The 22256-nt window shown below is 52.0% G+C and overlaps 1 protein-coding gene across 1 annotated transcript in view; it reads right to left on the bottom strand.

Moving 5' to 3' along the window:
* capn9 (calpain 9) overlaps positions 1–22256 on the bottom strand; it is a 114321-nt gene that overhangs the window by 49805 nt on the left and 42260 nt on the right. Inside the window, exons 6-10 of the mRNA XM_038800615.1 lie at positions 21476–21559; positions 14907–14992; positions 12645–12722; positions 8086–8246; positions 2224–2393 (exon numbers count right to left, since the gene is read on the bottom strand). Of these exons, the coding sequence (XP_038656543.1) occupies positions 2224–2393; positions 8086–8246; positions 12645–12722; positions 14907–14992; positions 21476–21559 (579 nt within the window). The remainder of the gene's footprint in view (positions 1–2223; positions 2394–8085; positions 8247–12644; positions 12723–14906; positions 14993–21475; positions 21560–22256) is intronic.

The following is a 22256-nucleotide window of genomic DNA, read 5'->3' as shown; positions in this document are numbered from 1 at the left end:
CCCTGGCGCCCCCCGCGATCCCCCCCCCCCCCCCCCCCCCCGGCTCGGAAGAATCGCCACTCGCCATTTTTCACGGCGAATGGCGATTCTCCGACCAGGATGGGCCGAGCGGCCTGCCGTCCGCGTCCGTTTCATGACGGCGGCAACCACACCTGGTCGTTGCCATCGTGAAATAGGTCAGATATGCCCGTTTGAGGCTTGTGGGGGGAGTACAGGGGAAAGAGCACCACGACTGTGCTCGGGAGGGGACAGGCCCGCGAACGGTGCCCACCGATCATCGGGCCGGCGTCCAAATTGGACGCACTATTTCCCCTCCGCCGTGCCGCAAGATCTAGCCGCCACATCTTGCGGGGCGGCTGAGGGGAAAGACGGCCACTGCGCATGCACGGGTTAGTGCCGTCCGCGTCATGACGTCAGCCGCGCATGCGCGGGTTGGAACCAGACAACCTGCGCATGCGCGGCTGATGTCATATACGCGCCGCCGCTGCGTCATTCTCAGTGCGCCGCCTTGACGCCAGCGTCATGGCAGCGCCGCCGAGAAGAACGGAGCTCCGCTCCTAGCCCCCCGGGTGGGGGTGAAGTAGGAGCGGGAAGCGGGCTCCGAGGCCGTCGTGAAAGTCGGCCAATTTCACGACGGCCTTCGCGATTCTCCGCGGGAGCGGAGAATCGCACCCAATGTGTCCAAGTTTGCAAACGACAGTAAGATGAGTGGTAAAGTAATAAGTGCAGAGGATACTGGAAGTCTGCAGAGGGATTTGGATAGGTTAAGTGAATGGGCTCGGGTCTGGCAGATGGAATACAATGTTGACAAATGTGATGTTATCCTTTTTGGTAGGAATAACAGAAAAAGGGATTATTATTTAAATGATAAAATATTAAAACATGATGCTGTGCAGAGAGACCTGGGTGTGCTAGTGCATGAGTCGCAAAATGTTGGTTTACACCTGCAACAGGTGATTAGTAAGGCAAATGGAATTTTGTCCTTCATTGCTAGAGGGATGGAGTAAGACTAGAGAGGTTATGCTGCAATTGTATAAGGTGCTAGTAAGGCTACATCTGTTCAGTTTTGGTCTCCTTACCTGAGAAAGGACGTACTGGCACTGGAGGGTGTGCAGAGGAGATTTACTAGGTTAATCCCAGAGCTGAAGGGGTTGGATTACGAGGAGAGGTTGAGTAGGCTGGGACTGTACTCGTTGGAATTTAGAAGAATGAGGGGGGGGATCTTGTAGAAACGTATAAAATTATGAAGGGAATAGATAGGATACATGTGGGCAGGTTGTTTCCACTGGCGGGTGAAAGCAGAACTAGGGGGCATAGCCTCAAAATAAGGGGAAGTAGATTTAGGACTGAGTTTAGGAAGAACTTCTTCACCCAAACTGTTGTGAATCTATGGCATTCCTTGCCCAGTGAAGCAGTTGAGGCTCCTTCATTAAATGTTTTTAAGATAAAGATAGATCGTTTTTTGAGGAATAAAGGGATTAAGGGTTATGGTGTTCGGGCCAGAAAGTGGAGCTGAGTCCACAAAAGATCAGCCATGATCTCATTGAATGGCAGAGCAGGCTCGAGGGGCCAGATGACCGACTCCTGCTCCTAGTTCTTATGTTCTTATATTAACACTGCAATGAAATTACTGTGAAAAGCCCCAGTCGCCACATTCCGGCACCTGTTCGTGTACACCGAGGGAGAATTCAGAATGTCCAAATGACCTAATAGCTCGTCTTTCAGGACTTGTGCGAGGAAACTGGAGCACCGGGAGGGAACCCACGCAGTCACGGGAGAATGTGCAGACTCCACACAGGCAGTGGAACAAGCCGGGAATCGCCCCGGGACCCTGGCGCAGTGAAGCCATAGTGCTAACCACTATGCTACCGCACCTCAACTAACCAATTGAAGCCCATCATTTTAATGCACTATCCACCACAATGAAGTCCCTCTTTCTAGTACCCTGACTGTCCCATTGATAGCCCCTAACTCTAGTCCCCTAACATTCCCCCATTGAATCCTGTATAGGAGACATCTCAGGTAGCACTCTTTCCTCGGTATCAGAGCGCTGTGGGTTCAATTCTCACTCTTGGGACTCCCAGCTACACCGTGTCCTCTATTCTCTTTTTCAGTCCAACTCTCTGGACGTTTAACTCATAGATTAACAGAAAGATCACTGAGCAGTTGTTTAAAATTTCTGAATTCTGTATTTACAAACCAGAACTAAGACCAGAAATGTACCTCATAAATGGCAAACCCAACGGTCAGCAAATTAGCTCCTTCCTTCCGCAATTTGCGTCTGTCTTTTTGCATGAGAGCTACGATAAAGGTGCATTCATCTTTGCCATCTTCTTGATCGTCGTCAGCCTCCAGTAGCTGTACTTTATACTGCGGGTTGATCCAGAAAGTGTCTGCCAACAAAATAAGAATAATGCGTAAAAATACAAAATGTTGACACCTCCAGGAATATTTTTATTCTATGGGGATCAATTAACTTTTCAATCTATTGCATACTTTAGCTAGTAGAAGAGCTGAACTGTTTTGCTTTAGCGCCTCCTCTGGCTTATGAAGGAAGAATAATCTCATGCTTATACAGCACTTTTCACAACTGCGGAAATCACAAAGCACTTTACAGTCAGTTAAATTTGCAATGGAGCCACTGCTGTAATGTAGGAAATGCAGCAGCCAATCTATACACAGAAAGCTCCCACAAACAGCAGCGAGATAACAAGCAGATAATCTGTTTTTAGAGATGATGGCTGAGGGATAAGTATCAACAAAGACACTTGGAAATCCCCTGCCCATCCTTGAATAGTGCCATGAGGTCTTTTACATCCACCTGAGAGGGCGGATGTGTCCTTGGCTTAACATTTCATCTGAAAGTCAGTAACTCTGACATTGCAGCACTCCCTCCATGCTGCACTGGAGGTGCTCAAGTTTCTCAATGTCACTACCCTATGGAGTCTTTTGTATGAACGCTCGGAGGGATTGAGCCATTGATGAATATTGTGAGCATCTTATGCACAAAAAAACGCAGGCATCAGAAACGAAATAACTAACTTGCTGGAATTTTTGAGGAAGTAACAGAAAGTGTTGATGAGGGTAAAGTTGTTGATGATATATGCATGGGGCTGGATTCTCTGTTTTTGGGAATATCTCCCCATGCCGTCATAAAAATGGTGGACTTCCACGCCAGAAAAACTGGCGTGAAATGGCCACATGTTCCCAGCCCTACAGGGGTCTAGCAGTGAAGCAGCGTGAAACTAGCAGCTTTTGCAGATACGGGCCCCGCACTTCCAGGTCAGAGGCCGCGCATGCGCACGGCGGCAGCCTCCAGCAGCCACGCCGTGCTCCATGGCAGACTCAGACCGCGGTGCTGGACCTTAAACAAAGTGCTCCCGGTCGGCCACGCGGCTGACCCGGACCCACCCGCCCAAAAATTGCCCGGGCCCATATAATGCTCCCGTTGCCCTCCAATCGGCCCGCCCCTGACCATTGCAGCAGCGGACTGGGTTCGCTAGTATCCCAATCGGCAGGACTGTGTAAGATCCTCGCCATCAGTACTTCGGCCAGTCGGGGGCGGAAAATGGCGGGGCAGGCCTCCAGCAATGGCCACAGTTGAGTGATACGCTACTTTCAGGGGCCCGGAGAATCGGGGAACCATCGCCGGTCCCTATTCCATGCGGGGAAATTAATTCTCCGTCCCAGCGCCAGCCGCAATTTCAGCATCGGGGTGTGGAGAATCCAGCCCATGAACTATCAGAAGGCATTCGATAGAGTGCCACACAACAGACATATAAGAAAAGTTATACCTCCTGGAATAAAAGAGATAAAAGCAAAGTGGATACAAAAGTGACTGAATAATAGTAAACGGAGTAATAGTCAATGGATATATTCTGGGCTGGAGGACGATTTGCAGTGGTTTCCTCAAGAGTTCAATATTGGGACTATTGGTTTTCTTGATATATATATATATATATATATAAATGATCTAGATCTTAGTGTGCAGGGAACAATTTCAAAGTTTGCAGTTGAAAAACTTGGAAATATTGTAATCTGTGAAGAGGACAGAGTAGAGCTTCAGAAGGACATAGACAAGTTGGTGGAGGTGGCAGATGAAGTTCAATGTGGAGAAGTGTGAGGTGATGCATTTTGGGATGAAGAACATGGAGAGGCAGTATAAAATAAGGGGAAAAATTCTTAAAAGGGTGTGGGAGTAGAGGGATCTGGGTGTATATGCACATTGGTCATTGAAGGTGTCAGGACAGGTGGAGAGAGCAGTTACTAAGGCATACAGTATTCCGGTCTTTGTTAATAGGGGAATAGAGCATAAGAGCAAGGAGAGCCTTGTAAACACTAGTGTTAGAACTCAGCTGGAATACTGTGTACAGTTCCGGGTGTCACACTAGGAAGGATATGAACAAATTGGAGAAAGTGCAGGAGAGGCTTAAAGGAATATTCCTCGGGATGAGAAACTTCATTTATGAGGATAGATTGGAAGGGTTGGGACTGTTCTACTTGGAGAGAAGAATGCTTAATGGAGTTTTAATAAAGGTATTCAAAATTATGTGGGGGCTGGGCAGAGTAGATAGGGAGAGCTGTTCCCGCTTGTAAAAGGATCAAGAACGAAAAGACACAGATTTAAAGAAGTAAATGTGATGTGAGAAAATGTTTTCACACAGCAAGTAGTTGGGGTCTGGAATGCACTGTGTGGAACTGTGATGGTGGCGGATTCAATCAAGGCATTCATGAGGGCATTAGATGATTACTTGAATATAAACAATGTGCAGGGGTATGGGAAACAGGGAGGGGAATGGCATTAAGCCATGATGCTCGTTTGTGGAGCCGGTGTACACAGAATGGGCCCAATGGCCTCTTTATGCGTTGTGACAATTTTGTGATTCGGTGAAACAACAATCACATTTCTTCAGTTTCTCTGTAACTTCTTTCAGTTTAAGAACCATCTGTGAACTCTTGAACCTCCAGTTCTGGTCACCCTTCAGTTTTTAATACCCATCTCTTTCAGCACGCTTTTCGTCATCTAACTCTTTATTTGATCCGGTGTCAAATTTTGTTCAATAACACTCCGGTGAAGTGCCATGTAAATGCAAGTTGTTGCGAACAAGTCTTGGCATGCCTACGGCTGGAGAGAAATCCAACATCCAACAAAGTTGATGCCACAAGTTATTTTGTCAAAGAACACTTCATACTAAGCCATCACGCACATGTCTCCCAGGAGGTGAGGTAATTAGCCATAGTCCATGAAGGACCATAGGCATCTCTCTCTGCTAGAGAGGGACAAGTGATTGTACAGCTTGAAGGTCAGCACTCAGATCAAGCATGGGGAAAGACAAGGAGGCCGCCCTCGGTGAACTATCACTACCCCTTCTGGTTTAACCAGCAAGTACTAGACAGAAACTCTTGATCACAATGAGATCGGAATAACACTGGAGGAAGATAACACTGAAGTTAACAGGATTTTGGAAAGATGTGCCCTTATGTTTATGTGTGTTCAACAATCTAATTGATACTGTACATTAGTTATGGAAGAAAGTTAAAAGTTCAAATGAATGAGACACTGTGCTGGTTAACGATTGTTTGCCAAAAAAATCATTCTATTAAGGGAATAGACAAACATAGAACATAGAACAGTACAGCACAGAACAGGCCCTTCGGCCCTCGATGTTGTGCCGAGCAATGATCACCCTACTTAAACCCACGTAACCCGTATCCCAACAATCCCCCCATTAACCTTACACTACGGGCAATTTAGCATGGCCAATCCACCTAACCCACACATCTTTGGACTGTGGGAGGAAACCGGAGCACCCGGAGGAAACCCACGCACACACAGGGAGGACGTGCAGACTCCACACAGACAGTGACCCAGCCGGGAATCGAACCTGGGACCCTGGAGCTGTGAAGCATTGATGCTAACCACCATGCTACCGTGAGGCCCCACTCATGGTTCCCAGAACTTTCCTACAGATACATTTCTAGACATAGGACTATATGTACTCTATGGATGAGATCTTAAAACAAATTTTTGAAACAATAGTAAACAAAGAAAATTGCCAGAAATATTTCCGTCTCCAACTTTCACAAATCAGTGAAAGGATATGGATTACCCTAGGAATTGTGGCAGAATTGCACAAATACACCTGTTGTCCCCCTCTCAACCACATTGATATAATTCACATTGACGAGCACAGAGATTGACAAATATTTAAAAATGGAGGTGAGGAACCATCACCATGTGGAATATGAAACTCACTATCACAGGGAGGGATGAGGTAACGAGCAGGGTAAATTAAGGGGAACGAGTAGATGTAATATACTTCGATTTCCAAAATGCGTTTGTTAATGTGCCACACAAAAGGCAACTTAATAAGCTAAGACCCCATGATGTTGGGGGTAGTATATTAGCATGGATAGAGGATTGGCTAACTGATAGAAGTCAGAGAGCTGAGATAAGAGGGGCATTTTCAGAATGGCAAACTATAAATACATGGGCCGGGATTCTCTGATCCCGCGCCGGGCCAGAGAATCGCTGGAGAGGCGAGAGAATCGCGCCACGCCGCTCTGACACCAGGCCGCCGATTCTCCGGCGCCGTTTCCCTGGCACCAGCGAGGTTGACGCCGCGCTGGTCGGGGGCTATTGAAAGCGGTCCCCCGCCGATTCTCCGCGCCTTGACGGGCCAAGTGCCCGCCGAGTTCGGCCGAGTCCCGCCGGCGTAGGTTACGTATGGTCCTACCCGACGGGGCCTCGGAGTTCTGGCTGCGGGGACTGTCCTGGTGGAGGGGATCCGAATCCAGTGGCCTGGCCCACGATCGGGGCCTACCGATCGGCCGGCGGGCTAATTCCATGAGGGCCTATGTTCCTCCGCGCTGGGCCCCTGTAGGGCTCCGCCATATTGCCTGGGGACTGACGCGGAGATCGGAACTCGCGCGCATGCGCAGACTCGCGCTGGCCGTGGCGTGCATACGCGGACCCGCGCCGCCATGGCGCGGCGGCTTTTGATCGCCGGAGCAGCGCACACCACTCCGGCACTGTACTAGCCCCCAAGGAAGGGGTGAATACCTGGGCCTGGAAGCCTGTTGCCACCGGAGTGGCTCGCGCTGCATTGACACCGGCGTCAGAACTTGGCCGCGGGATCGGAGAATCCCGGCCGTGGAGTGCCACAGGATCCGTGCTGGGGCCACCATTATTCATAATATATAATAATGGACGAGGAAAGTGAATGCGCGATTGTCAAGTTTGTGGATGGCACAAAAATAGGTGGGTAGGAAAGTAGCGAGGATGACTCAAAGAGTCTACAGGGGGCTATAGACAGGTTAGGTGAGTGGACAAAACTGGGCAGATGGAATATAATGTAGGTACATTTAGTAGGAAAAATAAAGGAGCCGAATATTATTTAAATGGAGAACGACTGCAGAAAACCAACGCACAGAGGGATTTGGGGGTCCTGGTGCTGTGTTCTTTGATAAATTATTATTTATTCGTTCATAGGATGTGGGTATCACTGGCTAAATCAACATGTATTGCCCACTCTCATTTGCCCTTGAGAAGGTGGTGGTGAGCTATCTTCTTGAACCGCTGCAGACCATATGGTGTAGGTACACCCACAGTGCTGTTGGGGAGGGAGTTCCAAGAATTTGACTCAGCGACAGTGAAAGAACAATGATACAGTTCCAAGTTGGCATGGTTAGAACTGCTGCCTCACAGCACCAGGGATCCTGATTTGATTCTGGCCTTGGGATTCTGCATGAGGTTTGCACATTCTTCCTGTGTCTGCGTGGGTTTACACCCACAGTCCAAAGATGTGCAGGTTAGGCGGATTGGCCATGATCAATGTGCGGGGTTACGGAGATCAGGTGGGGGAAATGGGCTTAGAGTGCTCTTTCGGAGGATTGGTGCAGACTCGATGGGCTGAGTGGCCTCCTTCTGCACTGTACAGACTCTAACTCAGGATAGTGTGGGGGTTGCCTGCAGCACAAACATTGCCGTGGACCAGTTGGGCTGAATGGCCCGTTTCAGTGTTGTACACTCGATGGAGATGAACAGTCTTTCTTCATCTACTGCTCTTTGTAAGCTCCCAGTACCTTGGAAGTTCCTGCAGCCTCCAGCTGTGCAGCCTTTGGTCCAAGCCCCTTCAAAAACTGTCACTTCCCATTTGTGAAAGGCATCGGTATCCAGGGAGTCCGGTGTAAGGTTACAGATCTCTACTGTGTCAAAATGTTTCTTAAAATCATCAAACGACATCCTGTAGAAAATGGGAGAAAATACAGAAAAAAGTGAGTTGTTAGCGTCCGAAAGGGCAGTGGAAGCAGCCTCAATATCAACTCTCACAGGGGAGTTGGGAAATATTTAAAATGTGATCCCTTTCGAGGACAGAGCTGGAGCAGTGGGACCAATTGGACAGCTCTTTCATAGAGTCAGCACTGGAACAAGTGGCATCAATTTCTGTGAGATTATGGCTTCCGTGGAAAAATAAAGCATTAAAATAAAAGGAATACTGGAAGAGAATTGTTTAAACCCTCATCAGTGGCATAATACTTGCATTAGGAAGTTACCAAGGCTATCTCAATGACACTAAGAAAACAGACATCTACAAATAGGTGACTTGCAGTGTGATGCAAGATAGGGGCAGCCATGTACACCAACTACTAGGTGCACTGCAGGAATTCACCAAGGCTCCTTAGGCAGCACCTTCCAAACCCACGACCACTGTCACCCAGAAGGTCAAGGGCAGCAGATACCTAGGAACCCCACCACCTGGAGGTTCCCCTCAAAGTCACTCAGCACCCTGACTTGGAAATATATCACCGTTCCTTCACTATCGCAGAGTCAAAATCCTGGAGCTCCCTCCCTAACATCACTGTGGGAGTACCTGCACCATATGGACTGCAGCGGTTCAAAAAGGCAGCTCATCACTACCTTCGTGAGGGCAATTTGGGACGGGCAATAAATGCTCCCCTAAAAAAACCCGCACCTCAAGTCTGTGTGGCTCATCGCGCCATTGTTGGCTCTTAAACTGGAGCTCTCGACTCTAATCCAACATTTTCATTTCAGAGTGGAGTTGCCTTCCCCAAACAATGTGGAATTTTGGGGGTTCTCATGGGAAAGGGGGTAGTCTAGTGGAACCATTCCCATGAACATTCAGGAAATTTCATTCCCCACATGACTGGTTCAATGTCCAACTCCCTGTTAACTGGCTTTATTGTCTCTGCCTCAACAGATGCTGGTGGTCAAGCCTTCCGTGTTCTTAACTCTGTGCTCCTCCGACTTCCGCTTGTGACCACGGAGTGATTGGTCACATAGAGGATTGTTCCTGGTCAAAGTCACAGAAAAGGGCTCTTTTTACCCATTTCCGAGTGGAATTTTGATGAAAAGGTGTAGGTGAATGTTAGAGGAGTAGTTTACCCCTGGAATGGTATGTCTTCTGATCACCTAACCCGGCAGAAAACAGTGAGAGGTTTGGCTGGAAAGTTGAAACAGTCTTGTGCTTCCCAGACAGTATCTTCCAGCATGCAGGCGGGGGAGGGGCAAGCTGTAAGCGCCCAGATACAGGAACTGATGACTTTTATCAAGGAGGAATTCCATAAACAGAGGAAAGAAAAGCGTGAGAATCATGCAAAGGCCATTGCAGAAGCTGTGGCAGCCCTGAAGAGTACTTTGGAGCAGATGGAGAGGTGTTTGGAGGTGCAGGGATCACAGATTCGGGAGGTTGAAGGAGTGATCGCGGACCACAGCGATCGTGTGGTGCTCTGGAGGTGGAGGTGGGGCTCCTAGGAGACCTTTGTAAAACGCTGAGGGCAAAGGTTGAGGAGCAGGTGAATACCTCGAGCCAGACAGAACCTGCGAATAGTGAGCCTGTCTGAAGGAGTGGAAGGTGTGAGTGCCACAAGGTACGTCTCGAGGATGCTGGCAGCAGAAAGGGGTGCTGGATAAGGCACCTGAAGTGAACCGAGCGCATAGGTCCCCGAGGCAAAAGCCTAGAGACGTGTGGGTGGTGATTGTGAAGCTACATAAATTTGTGGAGAAAGAGAAAATTCTACGGTGGGCCAGGGAGAAGCGTAGCTGCGACTGGGAGGGAAATAACGTCCGGATTTATCAGGACATGGGAGCCGAGTTGGCAAAGCGGCGGGCAGGTTTCAACAAGGCCAATGCGGTGCTGTACCGACGGCAGATCAGGTTTGGGGTGCTCTACCCAGCAAAATTATGGGTGACATTAGGAGGCCAGGAGTATTATTTCGAGACCCCAGAAGTGGCCGAATACTTCATTAAGGAGCATAAACTGGGGGAGAACTGAGTGGACAATGCTTGGGAACCGGGGTGCAGTATGTAATGGTCGAATGTTTGAAGTGGGTGTAGGGATTGGGGGATTTTCAAACTCTGTGTTTCTCCAATTCTGGCCTCCTGGGCACCCAAAATTCCCGTTGCTCCATCATTGACAGCTCTGCATTCAGCTGTCTTGGCCCTAAGCCCTCAGATACTCATCACACACTTCTCTCTGCCTCACTCAAAGATATTGGTTGAAACCTTCCTCGAGCAAGCTTTTTAAAAAAATAATTTTCAATTAAGGAGCAATTTAACGTGGCCAATCCACCTAACCTGCACATCCTTGGGTTGTGGGGGCGAGACCCACGCAGACACGGGGAGAATGTGCAAACTCCACACGGACAGTGACCCGGGGCCAGGATCGAACCCGGGTCCTCAGCGCCGTGAGGCAGTTGTGCTAACAATTGCTGCACTGTGCCCCCCCCCCCCTTTCGAGCACACTTTTCGTCATCTCTTCAAATATATCTTTCTGTGACTCGGTGTCAAATATTATCTGATAATGCTCCTATGAAGCACCTCAGGATGTTTTACGAAGTTAAAAGGTGACAGACTAGCGACCTGTTCCAGGATGGAACTCACTACAAAAACTGATGTAACCTTGCCTTGTGCACCACTAGGTGCAAGTCGAGAAACCACAATCAACTAATTTAAAAGTGCAGGATAAAGACAACTTATTGTTTTTCTATTGACACACTGGGTGAAAAAACTTCTTCTAATGTATTCCTCTGGTGATATGCCTCAGTCCATGCTCCCTTGTTACCAATGCACCAAGTAATGTTTACAACACATCTCAATTTATCATTGCGAAATTTCACTCTTCTGTAAACCTGCATCGGATCCTCCCTTAACCAGCTGTGTTCCAGTCACTTTGCTGCCACCAGCCTCGCAAATCTTTGATGTCCCAATGGCTCTGGTATCATTCCTATAAGGTAGCCAGAAATCCAACATGGGCCATGTGGATGTCCTGAATGAACAACATCAGTTTACTTGATCAAAGCTATTAGATTGAATTAAATCCTTAAGGTCACAAAACGTATACCTGTTTAAATTCTAGCCCAGGCTCACCCTATCCATTGGGGCTCATATCCCCCCCAAAATACAAAGAAAGACCCATTCCAAAGCATTTAAAACCCTAATGAAGAATATTTACAGCAATGTAGGGAACAAGACAGCTAATTTGCACACAGCAATGTGATTATAACCAGATGATTGTTTCTTAAGTGATGTTGGTTGAGGGATAAATACTGGTCAGAACACAGGGGACTACACCCCCACTCATCTTCAAAATAATGCAGTGGGATCTTTAACATTCACCTGAGACAGCAGACAGTTTAACACCTGATCTGAAAGGCAGCATCCCAACAGTGCAGCATTCCCTCAGCATTGCACTGGAGCATCAGCCTGAATTACGTTCTCATGCCTTGGAGTGGGACTTGAGACCACAACCTTCTGACTCAGAGATAAGAGTGTTACCCATGGTCATGGTGCAGATTCCTACCCACCCTGGATATGTACCCAGTCGAATCTCCAATTCAGCATGATTAAGATACCAGAGATGGATTTCCCAAAGTCAGCTCTTGTAGGCCTCAGAGGCCTGCGGTAACCAGGGGCAACAAACAGACCTACATGTTGCCAGCTTTAAGTCCCTTAAAACAATTAGGGGTCCTGGGCTTTGGTCTGTGCAAACCAGGTTTTATTTTCCAATTAAGGGGCAATTTTGCATGGCCAATTCACCTACTCTGCACATCTTTAGGTTGTGCCTGTACTAGAGATTTATAGTTATTAGGAAAGATTGGATATGGGCTAGGGCTGTTTACTTTGAAACACAGGAGGCTGAGTGGAGATCGAAGTGTATAAAATTATGAGGGGTCTAGATGGACTGGATAGAAAGGTCCGGTTATCCCTTAGTTGAGTGATCCATAACCTGGGGCATAGATTTAGGATAGGTGGTAGGAGGCAGTGGAGAAGGGAGTAGAAGGGAAATTCACCTAAAGAGTGAGGGGGGGGGGAAATCTGGAACTCACTTCCTGAAAGGGTGGTAGAGGCAGAGACCCTCACAACATTGAAAACATACTTGGACATGCCCCTGAATTGTCGTAACCTTCAAGGCTATGGACCATGAGCTGGAAAGTGGGATTAGGCTGGATGGCTACTTGTCAGCTGACATGGAAACAATGGGCAGAATGGCCTCCTCCACGGCCATAAATTTCTATGATTCTAAGTACATGATTGACAAGTATCATACGGGACCTGACAGGAATATATCAATCAACTATCAAAGGGAATTCAAACTGCTTCTAATGCATCAGTTATACTTTACCAGAACTCTCCATCATCTTTGGAGACCATGTTCAGCCTTCGATTATCAGCGGCATCCACTGTCTTCCATTCAGTAGAGCTGCGAAGCAGAGGAAGGAAGTTAGCTTGTCATACTTTACGGTCTTATTTTATCAAAAATTAACGCATTGGTTAATAAATAATTTCAATAGGGAATTCAGGAGAAGCTTCTTTACCCCAAGGGTGGTGAGAATATGGAACTCGCTGCCGTAGGGCGTCATTGAGGCAAAGAGTCGAGGGAAATTTAAGTCAGATAAACACAGGAGGGAGAAAGCAACAGGAGGACATGCTTATAGCAGCGATGGGCAACCCAGGCTAGTGAGTGGGCCACATGAATGGCCCTCCTTCATCTCAGTGGGCCGCAAGATTAAAATGGAGCATGTCCATTAACTATGGCCTTCGAATAAAATTGAAAACATTTAACACACACCGAATATCTCACAACAAGTTCTAGTAAATGCTTTCTCATTCGTACATTAATAGAACTGTCATCAACTTCAAGTGGTAAAAAAAAAAAATATTTACACTTAGGACACAGAGGGAACGCTCGGCTCTCAGACTCAACGTTGTGAGCAATCAGCACGCACCTCACTTCACCTGCCCTTGCTTTACATGCACATCACTTCAGTCACACCGGTAGGAATAAAGCTAGGTGGATGGAAATCGCCGGAATGTGGCAGCCCTGCGCGTGGGCAACGGTCAACAAAATGGGTGGAGATTTCCCATATTATTACAGTGCGAGGCTCTGGCTGAAAGCCGGCGTGAACCTCTCCAGCTGCACAGCCGAGTTTTTATAATAATCTTCATTGTCACAAGTAGGCAGTACATTCACACTGCAATGAAGTTACTCTGAAACGCCCCTAGTCACCACATTCCGGCGCCTGTTGGGGTTCACTGAGGGAGAATTCAGAATGTCCAAATTACCTAACAAGCACGTCTTTCGGGACTTGTGGGAGGAAACCCACGCAGACACAGGGAGAACCTGCAGACTCCGCACAGACAGTGACCCCAGCCAGGAATCGAACCTGGCACCCTGGAGCTGTGAAGCAACAGTGCTACCCCCTGTGCTACCGTGCTGCCCCAGATTTTTAGCCACTTGGAAAATCGAATCCAGTGGGCGTGGTTTATGCCGTCACTGTGGTGGATTGGAGCCTGATAGAGACAGCAAGGCCTGCTCTGCAGAGATGAGGGCGTCCTTGAAAAAGGCACCCGAATCAGTACAGAAAGAAAACCCTCCAGCCCCCCCCCCCCCCCCCCCCCCCCCCGGACCCGTGGACACGAGCACACTCCCCCTCCGCATAAGCATCGGGGTTCCTCCACACACCACAAACTCCACCAACCACCCACCATCGGCATTAGGGCCATCACCCCCACTCCACCACCATCAACATTGGGAGCCCCCACACCCCAAACAAACGTAACGCAAACCCAGCCCCCAATGGGGATAAAGCCCGGCAGTGCTTGCATGAGGCAGCTGGCAGAGCCAGTCCCGCGACATGATTCCCCCCTCACTGAATATTCATACCTCACCGACATGATGGCCAAAACAGGTTATGATAAACGAGATTCAATCGAACGGATTAATCCCCCCCCCCCCCCCCCCCCCACCCCTGGCGCAAAGGTAAGTAGAGTCCCAGGGGAGGGGAGGGGGGGGGATTAATCCACTTGACTGAATCTCGTTTGTCAAAACCTGTTGTGACCATCATGTAGGTGAGGTATAAATTTTCAGTGAGGGGGGAATCAGTGGCGGGACGGGCTCCGTAAATATAGTAAAATGTATTTAAATACCTTTTCTGCCCTTTCTGGGCGAGAACCTCATTATGCCACCATTAAGGGGCATAGAAAATTGGAAAACGCAATCTCGCCCTCAAGAATCGCATTTTCCGATTCTTGCAAAATGTTCTGCTCTAGGGAGCGTTCTCACTGATGCTGAACGCAGGCTGAAAATCATCCCTAATGTCTCGCGGGCTGTACTCGGAAACCTGATAGGCCGCCTGCGGCCCCCGGGGCACAGGTTGTCCACCACTGGCTTATAGTATAGGATGGATAGGTTTGGGAAGAGGCTCATGTGGGCCATAAACACCAGCTTAGAGTAGATGTGCCATATGGTCTGTTTCTGTGCTATAAATTCGATGTAACCTTAACTCTTGGCGATTAAAATCACCAGTAAATCTATGATGTACTGGGTTGTATTGTGATGGGGTGCTTTCTTCCTATCCCGCTCTATGGTTTATCCGTCACCTACTCGTCACTCCAGGATCCATTCCACTCTACTTGACCCCAGGGATTTCGTACGCGGATCAGCTGCACTGGGCGACCTCTGGAGTTCACCTACAAAAGAGATAAAAGAGCCAATTCATATTCATAGGATCGATTTTGCTCCCACATCCACCGTCAGTGAGAACGGCGACCTGTCACAAAATCTTGTGAGATCTTGTTTCCCGACTTTCTGTGCCCCTCGCTGGTGACATAACAAGATTCACAGCGGGGAAGGGGGTAGGGACATGACTGGGCACTGCCCTGGCACAGGTTGGCACTCTCCAGTTGGCAGAGACAACCTGGCAGCGACAACCTGGCGGCGACAACCTGGCAGCGACAGCCTGGCAGCGACATCCTGGCAGCGACAGCCTGGCAGCGACAACCTGGCAGCGACATCCTGGCAGCGACAGCCTGGCAGCGACAACCTGGCAGCGACATCCTGGCAGCGACATCCTGGCAGCGACAACCTGGCAGTGCAATCTGGCAGTGATACCTGGCAGCAACAACCTGGCAGCGACAGCCTGGCAGCGACAGCCTGGCAGCGACATCCTGGCAGCGACAACCTGGCAGCGACAGCCTGGCAGCGACAGCCTGGCAGCGACAGCCTGGCAGCGACAGCCTGGCAGCGACAGCCTGGCAGTGCAACCTGGCAGCGACAGCCTGGCAGCGACAACCTGGCAGCGACATCCTGGCAGCGACAACCTGGCAGTGCAATCTGGCAGTGATACCTGGCAGCGACAGCCTGGCAGCGACAACCTGGCAGCGACATCCTGGCAGTGACAACCTGGCAGCGACAGCCTGGCAGCGACAACCTGGCAGTGCAATCTGGCAGTGATACCTGGCAGCGACAGCCTGGCAGCGACAGCCTGGCAGCGACATCCTGGCAGCGACAGCCTGGCAGCGATATCCTGGCAGCGACAGCCTGGCAGCAACAACCTGGCAGCGACAACCTGGCAGCGACAACCTGGCAGCGACAACCTGGCAGCGACAACCTGGCAGCGACAACCTGGCAGCGACAACAACACAGCGACAACCTGGCAGCGACAGCCTGGCAGCAACAACCTGGCAGCGACAGCCTGGCAGCAACAACCTGGCAGCGACAGCCTGGCAGCGACAACCTGGCAGCGACAACCTGGCAGCGACAACAACACAGCGACAACCTGGCAGCGACAGCCTGGCAGCAACAACCTGGCAGCGACAGCCTGGCAGCAACAACCTGGCAGCGACAGCCTGGCAGCAACAACCTGGCAGCGACAACCTGGCAGCGACAACCTGGCAGCGACAACCTGGCAGCAACAACCTGGCAGCGACAGCCTGGCAGCGACAGCCTGGCAGCGACAGCCTGGCAGCGACAACCTGGCAGCGACAACCTGGCAGCAACCTGGCAGCGACAACCTGGCAGCGACAGCCTGGCAGCGACAACCTGGCAGCGACATCCTGGCAGCGACAACCTGGCAGCGACAACCTGGCAGCGACAACCTGGCAGCGACAACCTGGCAGCGACATCCTGGCAGCGACAACCTGGCAGCGACAACAACACAGCGACAACCTGGCAGCGACAGCCTGGCAGCGACATCCTGGCAGCGACATCCTGGCAGCGACATCCTGGCAGCGACAACCTGGCAGCGACAACCTGGCAGCGACAACCTGGCAGCGACATCCTGGCAGCGACAACCTGGCAGCGACATCCTGGCAGCGACAACCTGGCAGCGACAACCTGGCAGCGACAGCCTGGCAGCGACAACCTGGCAGCGACATCCTGGCAGCGACAACCTGGCAGCGACATCCTGGCAGCGACAGCCTGGCAGCGACAACCTGGCAGCGACATCCTGGCAGCGACAACCTGGCAGCGACATCCTGGCAGCGACAACCTGGCAGCGACAACCTGGCAGCGACAACCTGGCAGCGACAACCTGGCAGCGACAACCTGGCAGCGACAACAACACAGCGACAACCTGGCAGCGACAGCCTGGCAGCGACAGCCTGGCAGCAACAACCTGGCAGCGACAGCCTGGCAGCAACAACCTGGCAGCGACAGCCTGGCAGCAACAACCTGGCAGCGACAACAACACAGCGACAACCTGGCAGCGACAACCTGGCAGCGACAACCTGGCAGCGACAACCTGGCAGCGACAACCTGGCAGCGACAGCCTGGCAGCGACAACCTGGCAGCGACAACCTGGCAGCGACAACCTGGCAGCGACAGCCTGGCAGCGACAGCCTGGCAGCAACAACCTGGCAGCGACAGCCTGGCAGCGACAACCTGGCAGCGACAACCTGGCAGCGACAGCCTGGCAGCGACAGCCTGGCAGCGACAGCCTGGCAGTGCAACCTGGCAGCGACAACCTGGCAGCGACAACCTGGCAGCGACATCCTGGCAGCGACAACCTGGCAGTGCAATCTGGCAGTGACAATCTGGCAGCGACATCCTGGCAGCGACATCCTGGCAGTGACAACCTGGCAGTGCAATCTGGCAGTGATACCTGGCAGCGACAGCCTGGCAGCGACATCCTGGCAGCGACAGCCTGGCAGCGACAACAACACAGCGACAACCTGGCAGCGACAACCTGGCAGCGACAGCCTGGCAGCGACAACCTGGCAGCGACAACCTGGCAGCGACAGCCTGGCAGCGACAACCTGGCAGCGACATCCTGGCAGCGACAGCCTGGCAGCGACAACCTGGCAGCGACAACAACACAGCGACAACCTGGCAGCGACAGCCTGGCAGCGACAACCTGGCAGCGACATCCTGGCAGCGACAACCTGGCAGCGACAACCTGGCAGCGACAACCTGGCAGCGACAACCTGGCAGCGACATCCTGGCAGCGACAACCTGGCAGCGACAACAACACAGCGACAACCTGGCAGCGACAACCTGGCAGCGACAGCCTGGCAGCGACAGCCTGGCAGCGACAGCCTGGCAGCGACAGCCTGGCAGCGACAGCCTGGCAGCGACAACCTGGCAGCGACATCCTGGCAGCGACAACCTGGCAGCGACAGCCTGGCAGCGACAACAACACAGCGACAACCTGGCAGCGACAGCCTGGCAGCGACAGCCTGGCAGCGACATCCTGGCAGCGACAGCCTGGCAGCGACAGCCTGGCAGCGACATCCTGGCAGCGACAACCTGGCAGCGACATCCTGGCAGCGACAACAACACAGCGACAGCCTGGCAGCGACAGCCTGGCAGCGACAGCCTGGCAGCGACAACCTGGCAGCGACAGCCTGGCAGCGACAACCTGGCAGCGACATCCTGGCAGCGACAACCTGGCAGCGACAGCCTGGCAGCGACAGCCTGGCAGCGACATCCTGGCAGCGACAGCCTGGCAGCGACATCCTGGCAGCGACATCCTGGCAGCGACAACCTGGCAGCGACAACCTGGCAGCGACAGCCTGGCAGCGACAACCTGGCAGCGACAGCCTGGCAGCGACAACCTGGCAGCGACATCCTGGCAGCGACAACCTGGCAGCGACAACCTGGCAGCGACAGCCTGGCAGCGACAACCTGGCAGCGACAATCTGGCAGCGACAACCTGGCAGCGACATCCTGGCAGCGACAACCTGGCAGCGACATCCTGGCAGCGACAACCTGGCAGCGACATCCTGGCAGCGACAACCTGGCAGCGACAACCTGGCAGCGACATCCTGGCAGCGACAACCTGGCAGCGACAACCTGGCAGCGACAACCTGGCAGCGACATCCTGGCAGCGACAACCTGGCAGCGACAGCCTGGCAGCGACAGCCTGGCAGCGACAGCCTGGCAGCGACAGCCTGGCAGCGACAGCCTGGCAGCGACAACCTGGCAGCGACATCCTGGCAGCAACCTGGCAGCGACAACCTGGCAGCGACAACCTGGCAGCGACAGCCTGGCAGCGACAGCCTGGCAGCGACAACCTGGCAGCGACATCCTGGCAGCGACAACCTGGCAGCGACAACCTGGCAGCGACAGCCTGGCAGCGACAACCTGGCAGCGACATCCTGGCAGCAACCTGGCAGCGACAACCTGGCAGCGACAACCTGGCAGCGACAGCCTGGCAGCGACAGCCTGGCAGCGACAACCTGGCAGCGACATCCTGGCAGCGACAACCTGGCAGCGACATCCTGGCAGCGACAACCTGGCAGCGACAACCTGGCAGCGACAACCTGGCAGCGACAACCTGGCAGCGACAACCTGGCAGCGACAACCTGGCAGCGACAACCTGGCAGCGACAACAACACAGCGACAACCTGGCAGCGACAGCCTGGCAGCAACAACCTGGCAGCGACAGCCTGGCAGCAACAACCTGGCAGCGACAGCCTGGCAGCGACAACCTGGCAGCGACAACCTGGCAGCGACAACCTGGCAGCGACAGCCTGGCAGCGACAGCCTGGCAGCAACAACCTGGCAGCGACAGCCTGGCAGCGACAACCTGGCAGCGACAACCTGGCAGCGACAACCTGGCAGCGACAGCCTGGCAGCAACAACCTGGCAGCGACAGCCTGGCAGCGACAGCCTGGCAGCGACAGCCTGGCAGCAACAACCTGGCAGCGACAGCCTGGCAGCGACAACCTGGCAGCGACAACCTGGCAGCGACAGCCTGGCAGCGACAACCTGGCAGCGACATCCTGGCAGCGACAGCCTGGCAGCGACAACCTGGCAGTGCAACCTGGCAGCGACAACCTGGCAGCGACAGCCTGGCAGCGACAGCCTGGCAGCGACAACCTGGCAGCGACAACCTGGCAGTGACAGCCTGGCAGCGACAGCCTGGCAGCGACAGCCTGGCAGTGCAACCTGGCAGCGACAGGTTGGGTGGGGGTACTGGTGAGTGCCCCCGATGCTGATGTTTATGGTGGTGGGGGGGGGAAGAGGTGGTTGGGAGCCCCGATGCTGGTGGTTGGGGGGGGGGGGGCAGGAGATGGGTGAGCGCCCCAGATGGTGGTGGAGGGAAGCGGAGCTCGTGTCCGTGATCCGGGGTGGGGGGTGTTTCATTTTTTGCGCTGACCGGGCACCGTTTTTGAAGGGCCTTGCCAGCTCGGTCAGGCCCCAACCTGCCATAGTGACAGCATCAACCACGCCCACTGAATTTGTTTCAGAGAGGCTCCGATTCTGGACTGAAACCTTGGCTGTGCAGCTGGAGAGGAACACGCTGGGTTTCCGTCAGAGCCTGACACTGAAACAAGGTGGGAAACCTCCGCCCACAGTGGGCCGCAAGTTATACAAAAAGATCCAGAAAAGATTTAATCTACTACTGCTGGGGGGAGCTATGCTCAAAGGAAACCCATCTTAAAACAACTGTGGTCTCTCCAGCTCCATTTAAAAACGCCTCTGTCCTCATGCCACCCCGCACTACCCATCCCCCCTTCCACGGGGATTGGGGTGCGGGGGGGGGGGGGGGGGGGGGGGGGGGGGGGGGAGAGGTTATAACTGTGCTCAGATGTATTTCTGTATGTGCATTAGATAAAGCAGGAGCGGGCAAACTATGGCCTGCGGGAGGGGAGCATTTGGTCAGGCCGGACAATCCAAGGGGTCCAGCAACCACAGGGAGTGGTTTCAGGTACGTTGGCCAATGAGCAGTGTCCAGGGCAGGTGTGGGACGGGCATTTCTCGAAGAGTGCGGCTACAATGTGAGAGAATACATGGACGGATATTGCAGCAGTAAATAATGTTTGACAGTCCAGGAAGAGCAGTCACATTGATCATAGAATTTACAGTGCGGAAGGAGTCCTTGTTCACGATTCTCTTAAGGTTAATGTGCAGGTTCAGTCGGCAGTTAGGAAGGCAAATGCAATGTTAGCATTCATGTCGAGAGGGCTAGAATACAAGACCAGAGATGTACTTCTGAGGCTATATAAGGCTCTGGTCAGACTCCATTGGGGGGGGGGAACAGGGACGGACTGTTCCAAGATTTTGACCCAGCGACAGTGAAGGACAGTGAAGGGGCAGCAGGGTAGCATAGTGGTTAGAATAAATGCTTCACAGCTCCAGGGTCCCAGGTTCGGTTCGATTCCCAGACTCTGTGTGGAGTCTGCACGTCCTCCCCCTGTGTGCGTGGGTTTCCTCCGGGTGCTCCGGTTTCCTCCCACAGTCCAAAGATGTGCGGGTTAGGTGGATTGGCCATGCTAAATTGCCCGTAGTGTCCTAATAAAAGTAAGGTTAAGGGGGGGGTTGTTGGGTTACGGGTATAGGGTGGATACGTGGGTTTGAGTAGGGTGATCATGGCTCGGCACAACATTGAGGGCTGAAGGGCCTGTTCTGTGCTGTACTGTTCTATGTTCTATGAACGGTGATTTCCTGCTGGAAGATGTACGCAGACACCAGCTAAAGACAGGAGTGGGCTCAGCTATGGAACAGATCTCGGATGAAACTAGCCGACTAGTACTTGAAGGCAAAGCTTGACACCTGACGAATAATAATCATGGAGGTAAGGTGCCTTAATTATGACCACAAGACTGAACCACAGCAAGGAGGAAAGAATAAGGTCAGGATGGTAGGAATACACAGTATAAATCAACATAGCAATTAGCATCTATTAGCATACCTAATGAGAAATACAAGCTTATAATCAGAGAACTCACCTGATCCAAACCAGTAACAGAATATGCATGTCCTTTGACTAGTCCTGTTTTGGTGCGAGCTTCTGTCTCAGTCACACTTGTAATCTTCAAAAGTGAAAAGATATGTGTTAGCACCGTTAATGATTTAGGTCTATACAGGGTCTGCTACATGTAGTGGGCCCTTTGAGGCTAATGCGATTTTTTAAAAAAGAATTTCTACGAAAAAATATTTTTCCTTCCCAGATGTTATTGAAAGACAGGAAGATTGCACCATTCTCGTAAAATCACTCCCTGCCTTCCAAGAGCAAGTTCAGGTGAAACACCCGGCCCTTCTGGACATAAACCATACCGCAAAACCATTGAGTTTTTCCAATCAGCAACAATAGTTTGGGTAGATGGTCCATGCTGTTCGCCCCCATTGCAATATGGGCAGTTTAAGCATGAGTGGTAAAGCAGTGGGGACAGTATTGCAAAATCATTTGGAATGGAAATTCTCCAGATATGCGGAGCAAGTTTTCACCCCTGTTCTCGGTGGGTGGGAATGATGGAGGAGGGGGAGAATTTAGCGGGAGCCCCAAAACTGCTGTTACCCCAGTGGGATTTCCCATTGAGATTGTTCCCCCGCCAATGATGCAATGGGGTTCCCACCATGAAAGGTCAGAACCCCATTAGCATACATTTAAATATACATAGGAGGCCAACCTACGTAGCATCCACTCACGTAGGGAATTCATTCCCTGCCAGCATGGCAACAGGTCTTGACAAACATGGACCTGATGAACAGAACCCGCCGGGAGTGCCC

This window comes from Scyliorhinus canicula, chromosome 6 (assembly GCF_902713615.1).
Source record: "Scyliorhinus canicula chromosome 6, sScyCan1.1, whole genome shotgun sequence".
NCBI classification, from domain to species: Eukaryota; Metazoa; Chordata; class Chondrichthyes; order Carcharhiniformes; family Scyliorhinidae; genus Scyliorhinus; species Scyliorhinus canicula.
This window is presented reverse-complemented; position numbering and strand designations above follow the sequence as displayed.